Source organism: Myotis davidii, unplaced genomic scaffold (assembly GCF_000327345.1).
Source record: "Myotis davidii unplaced genomic scaffold, ASM32734v1 scaffold736, whole genome shotgun sequence".
Taxonomy (NCBI): domain Eukaryota; kingdom Metazoa; phylum Chordata; class Mammalia; order Chiroptera; family Vespertilionidae; genus Myotis; species Myotis davidii.
The window spans coordinates 423,068-428,604 of NW_006287431.1; the positions used below are offsets into that span (position 1 = coordinate 423,068).

At 57.2% G+C, this 5,537-nt stretch overlaps 1 protein-coding gene across 4 annotated transcripts in view; it reads right to left on the reverse strand.

The window, feature by feature from the left end:
- PLD3 (phospholipase D family member 3) overlaps positions 1 to 5,537 on the reverse strand; it is an 18,810-nt gene that overhangs the window by 3,548 nt on the left and 9,725 nt on the right. For 3 of the 4 annotated variants that reach the window (XM_006759205.2, XM_006759207.2, XM_006759204.2), the window contains 7 exons: positions 4,938 to 5,028; positions 4,775 to 4,849; positions 4,548 to 4,690; positions 3,682 to 3,865; positions 2,194 to 2,314; positions 1,983 to 2,110; positions 450 to 650 (listed from right to left, as the gene is read on the reverse strand). In XM_006759205.2, the coding sequence (XP_006759268.1) occupies positions 450 to 650; positions 1,983 to 2,110; positions 2,194 to 2,314; positions 3,682 to 3,865; positions 4,548 to 4,690; positions 4,775 to 4,849; positions 4,938 to 4,964 (879 nt within the window). In that variant the 5' untranslated portion in view covers positions 4,965 to 5,028. Of the gene's footprint in view, positions 1 to 449; positions 651 to 1,982; positions 2,111 to 2,193; positions 2,315 to 3,681; positions 3,866 to 4,547; positions 4,691 to 4,774; positions 4,850 to 4,937; positions 5,128 to 5,537 lie in introns of all 4 variants that reach the window. The other variant, XM_006759206.2, reaches the window with a different exon arrangement.

Consider the following 5,537-nt stretch of genomic DNA (forward strand, 5'->3'; position numbering starts at 1 on the left):
AATTAACAAAACAAACTCCACAACAGCACTGCCTTGTCTAGAGTGCTCAGCATCTGCCACAGAGACAGCCGGCGCTGTCCACAGAACTTCTGCAGCGATGGAAATGTGTCTGTACCTGCACTGTCCTGAGGTGGCCGCTTGCTGCATGTGGCCATGGAGCACTTGGAATGTGGCTAGTGTGACTGAGGAACTGAATTTTCAGCTGGATTTTGGGCTAATGGGGAGGTATAGCTGGGTCCATGCAAGCCCTAAGAGGTTGTAAACATTTTCTAGATGAAACTGAGGCCTAGTGAGGTTGGGGTACAGCCCAGGCCCCTGACTCAGTAGATTGAGCAGGAGTGAGGGCTAGTGGTCCAGACCCCCTCCCCACCAATCCCTGGGCAGGGCTGGATGGAGGCCGTGAGGGCATGTGGCCAGGGGGTGACAGGCCACTCTTCTTTCAGACTCACCGCCAGGTAGGCCAGGGCAGGGGTCCCGTTGAGGCAGATCTCCATTGGTGTCTTTTGATTGTAGAGGGTGTCATAGGACTGGGGCCAGGTTGACGGGATGGAGCTGCCCTCCTGGCCCAGGTACCAGTAGGCCTCGAAGATCTTGGTCAGGTCTTGGGCTAGACAACTGCAGTTGTACATGACCACGCCCAGCTCCTTGACCTGCGGGAGGGAAGTGCTGGGCCTGGGGTAGCGGCCTCATGTCCACAGCAGCCCCATTCTTTCCCATGCCCCTCAAAATCCCCTCTCTCCCTTCTTTTTTTTTTAACAGATATATTTTTTTATTGATTTCAGAGGGGAAGGGAGAGGGAGAGAGAGACAGAAACACCAATGATGAGAGAGAATCATTGATCGGCTGCCTCCTGCACACCCACACTAGGGATTAAGCCTACAACCCAGACACATGCCCTGACCAGGAATTGAACCATGACATCCTGGTTCATAGGTCGATGCTCAACCACCGAGCCACACCGGCTGGGCTCTCTCCCTTCTTTTTGCCCCTCAGTCCCCCCGCCCCGCCCCACCCGCCAGACCTCCATCTAAAGCCCTGGAATGGGCATGAACTTGATTCAAGACTAATATCTTTAGTCAAATTTTTATGAAAATCAGTGTCACTCCAAAGCTCCAGGTTTCGTGAACCGTTGCATATGCTGTCACTTCTACCCTCCAGTGAGGGAGCTCCAGCTTATTCTTGGGTTTCAGCTGATAGATTCCTCCTCCAGGAAGCCACCCCTGACTGCCCAGACTGCTTCAGGCATTCCTCTGAGCTCTCACGGTCCCTTGGGTTTCCCTCACCGCTCTCTCTGGTGGCAAACCCATCTCCCCATTGGACTGGGAGGAAAGACAGCAGGGACGTCTCAGACACAGCTATATGTTCAGCGTCTCCCCAAGGAGATGGTGAGATTAGGGACTGAGCAAATGCTCACTGCCTGAGCTGTGCCCTCTATCCTGTCTTGTGCTGATTCCTACAGATCCTTCAGTTATCGGGTTAGTTATTGCCTCCTCTGCGAGCCCTTCTGATACCCCAGCTTGGGGCCCCCTTCCTGGCTCAGACCTCTCTGCTTGTGCTTCCCCCATCCCAGCCTTGACTCCTCTGGGCTGACACTACCTGGTGACTGGCCTGTCTCTGCACTGGGCTGGCAGTTCTGAGACATCCATCTGCTACCTCCGTGTTCCCAGCGTTACCCAGAGCGGAGCTGGGCTTAGAGGAGGCATCAGAGAATGAATAATGAAGCCCAAATGGGTGGACTGGACCTTGAGTGCCCTGGAGAGGGACTGGCCGCTGTCACTAGGGACCAGAGGAAGCCCCAAGCTTCCAGGACAGGTGGAGGGCAGTAGAGGGCTGGATTTGGGGACTTTCCTGGTACAAAGTGGGAAGGAAGCCATTGAGGACCGGAGAGAGAACTCTGGGATTGAAGAGGGTGTAATTGGAGGCTGGGCACCTGTGGAGCGGGGAGTGGTCTGGAAAGGCGGGTGGGCAGGGTGCAGGCAGACCTGGGTGAGGGAGCGCCAGTCCATGTTGGCACTGCCGATGTAGAAGTGGGTCTGGTCCACCACCCAGAACTTGGTGTGCAGGACGCCATGGGTCAGCTTCTGCATGTCCACCATGCGGACCTGGGCACCTGCAACCGACAGGAGTGGGGGTCAGGGGCTGGCTTGGACAGCGCAGCCCAGCCCAGCCTGCACCCAGCTGCCCCCAACTCACCGCTCTGCAGCAGGGCCTGCAGGTCCGCCTGGGGCTGTGGCCCGCTGGGCTTGCTCACAGCGATGCGAACCTTCACACCTCGAGGTGCCAGGGTCTGGAGCTGCCGGAGGACTTCCTCACCCTTGGGAGGGGGGTGGGGAGGAGCAGAGCCTCTGAGAGGGTGGTCCAGCCAGCTCTCCCGCCCCACACAGCACCCCATGGGGTTGTTTTGATACTGGGCTTCCAGATGAGATCAGGAGTAATCAGGCTTTACATTAGCCAGTATGCCCAGGGATGGCTTTATAGGTTAGGATATTAAAACCTTTACTTGTTTTAATAACTGGCCGCTCTGAGCTTCGTCAGGGCCTCCCTGCCACTCCCGTGCCATTCCAGGGACCTTCCCAAGATCCTACCTTGGAAGTGTCACTGCCTGGTACCACAGGGGCCTCCAGGCACTTTACAGGATACTGGGGGTTTGGCTTAGGCTGGGGGTCTGGGAAGGTACAGGTGAGGCTCGGTGATGCCAATAATAGTAATAGTAACAGCCACGATTCCCTAGTTCCTACTTGAGAGGGGCCTGTTCTAAGCCCCTTCACGTCTGAACTCACTGAATTCTCACCACTCTCACTGAGGGGGCAAGTCTGAGTACCATCCCCGAGGAAGCAGCAGATGAGGATGCAGCGCCGGAGGATTCAGTGGTGAAGCAGGACTCGAACCCAGGCTGTCTGCCTCCCAGGCCTGGGCTTGCGCTTTGAACCACTCCAGTGGGAGCAGCAAGGAGTGCGAGTACCTATCATTTCTAACTTTTGTAATTTTTTTCAGATAGTGCTTAAGGAGTCCCAGTGTGAACAAATTTTAAGCCCATTTCTCACAGAAAGAGGCAGTAGAAAGAGAAAAAAAGGGGAAACTTCTGTGATTTTCAACGAAGGGGTGATCCACCTAGACTGCTCCTTCCCAAACCTGGAAGCTTTATGGTTTTTAAGTTTGTCTGCAGATCACAAGAATATACTAATAACAAATGCTTATAAAGGGCTGACTGTGTCAGGCACCGCGCTATAATTTGCATGATCAGCCCGTTCCATCCTCCTAAGGGGTGGGTGCTATACACTGGCCCCATTCCACAGATGAGGAAACCGAAGCCTGAGAGTGGAAGTGACCTGCCCAAGGGAAGCAGCAGGTCACTTCCACTAGAGGCTGGGCTGTTTCTCACTCGGCTCCCGCATTTCTTGGGGTGACAGGGTCGGGGCAGCTTGTGAGTAAGTGGCATCTGCCAGCCTACTTCCTCGTAACCAAACCCACACCTGACATTCAGAGGCCTACAGAGGACGGTGACAAACACCCCCGGTCCAGAGGGCCATGTGCGGACAGTTGCTTCCAAACACCTGTGTCCAACCCGTTGAATGAGACATGCCTACCTGTCTCCTGGGCTGCAGGAAAACCCGTTGCACCCCCACTCCTAATGCCTCCCACTGCCCCCTTGCTTCCCCCCGGGCCCGGGTTGCCAGGTACCTGCTGTGCAGAGGGCTCCTGAGTGTGGGTATCGTTGTTGCTGAGGGTCCAGTAGAAGGAGGCAATGTCCAGGCTGCTGTGGGCCCGGGCGAGCAGGCCCAGCCAAGCCTGGCCGGTGGAGGGGTGGCTAGTGGGAGCCTCAGGGAAGTCCAGGCCCTCGGGAATACTCTCCACCAGCACTGCTCTGCGGGACGGGGGAGGGGCGGCTGGCATCAGGCATAGCAGACCCCGAGCCCACCTGTCCGCCCACCCAGGATGGGAGGCTGTGTATTGTGCGTGCCTGTTGTCATGGCTCTCTGAATTCATGCATCTGTCTACCTCAGCCGTGGGCAAACTACGGCCCGCGGGCCGGATCCGGCCCGTTTGAAATGAATAAAACTAAAAAAAAAAAAAGACCGTACCCTTTTATGTAATGATGTTTACTTTGAATTTATATTAGTTCACACAGACACTCCATCCATGCTTTTGTTCCGGCCCTCCGGTCCAGTTTAAGAACCCACTGTGGCCCTCGAGTCAAAAAGTTTGTCCACCCCTGTTCTACCTGGAGGTGTGAAAGGAAGATGTGTATGTGGATGTCCGCGTGGATGCCTGTCCGCAGATGTGGACAGATGGTGCAGTGTGTGTCTGTGTGTGCCTGTCTCTTCACAGACTGGACAGACGATGATGCTGTGGCTGCCATGGGAACAGTGTCGGGATGGGGGTGGGCACGGAGGGAAGAACCGTGGTGCACTTGGGAGTCTGCAACCACCTCACAGTCATGGGCACTGATTGATGCTGAGGGCAGGCCCTTCCTGGTGTGTCTAAGTGTCCCTCGCTTGTCAGGGCCTCCTCCCCCACCACCCCAGGCTCTCCACTTCCCCACTTACTCGCAGGGGTCATAGCAGGGTGCTGGGGGCTGGTTGGCTCCAAAGAGATGCAAGTCGCTGTATTCCCATAAGAACAGCTGAGTCATCAGGGCACCGAAACCCACAACAGCCAGGATGAGAACCAGCAGGACCCAGCGGGCTTTCTGTGGGAAGAGGCGGTCAGCCAGCCCAGGGGGCACAGCCCGGCCCATGCCTGAGACAGACCAAGGGTGGCTGTGGGCTCCTACCTTCTCGGCAGCCTTCCACGCCTCGATCTCATTCATGGGCAGCTCGCTGACGGACTCCTCAGTAGGCAACTTCAGCTGGGGAACAAGGTGGTTTGGGGGTGACATGGGGGCCCCTACTCTCCCCTGTGCCCAGTCCCTCCCCGTTGCGGCCCCATCCACCTACCTCCTGATACATCAGTTTAGGCTTCATCTTGCCAGGCAGCCGGGGGCACGCAGAGTGCAGGCAGGAAAGTGGGTGTATCAGGGTCTCCAAACTGTGGGAACAAAAGCTGGCACTGTGTGGGGTGCTCTGGGCTCTTGGATGACACCACACAAGGCGGATGAGTCTTGGGGCTCACGGGATCCACTGGGTTCTGTCCATGATCACGGGGGTCAATGGCACGGAGCCCGCCAGCCCAAAAGGAGGAAGCAGACCGCTGGTCAGCAGGGATTTCGAAATCCCTCAAGCTCTACCGCCTCTGCTCGCTTCCCAACGACATGCGGTAGCCGCCCTTTCAGCGCCCGCTCTGCAACCCACCGGCACCTTGCCTTCTCTGAGCGCTAATCTCGACATTCCCGGAGACAGCTTCGATGGGGTCAGCTCGGCGGAGCCCCAAACCTCTGTGCCTGGCTCTCCTAGCCAGGGGGCATTTTCCAGGTGCCTCCCCCGCTCTGACCCCCAGGTACCCACCAGCCAGCTCCGGCCGGGAGCCCAAGACCATCCTGGCCCCCCCGCCGGCTCCCAGCCCATCCCCCCCCAGCCCGCCTCCCCGCCCCTACCCCC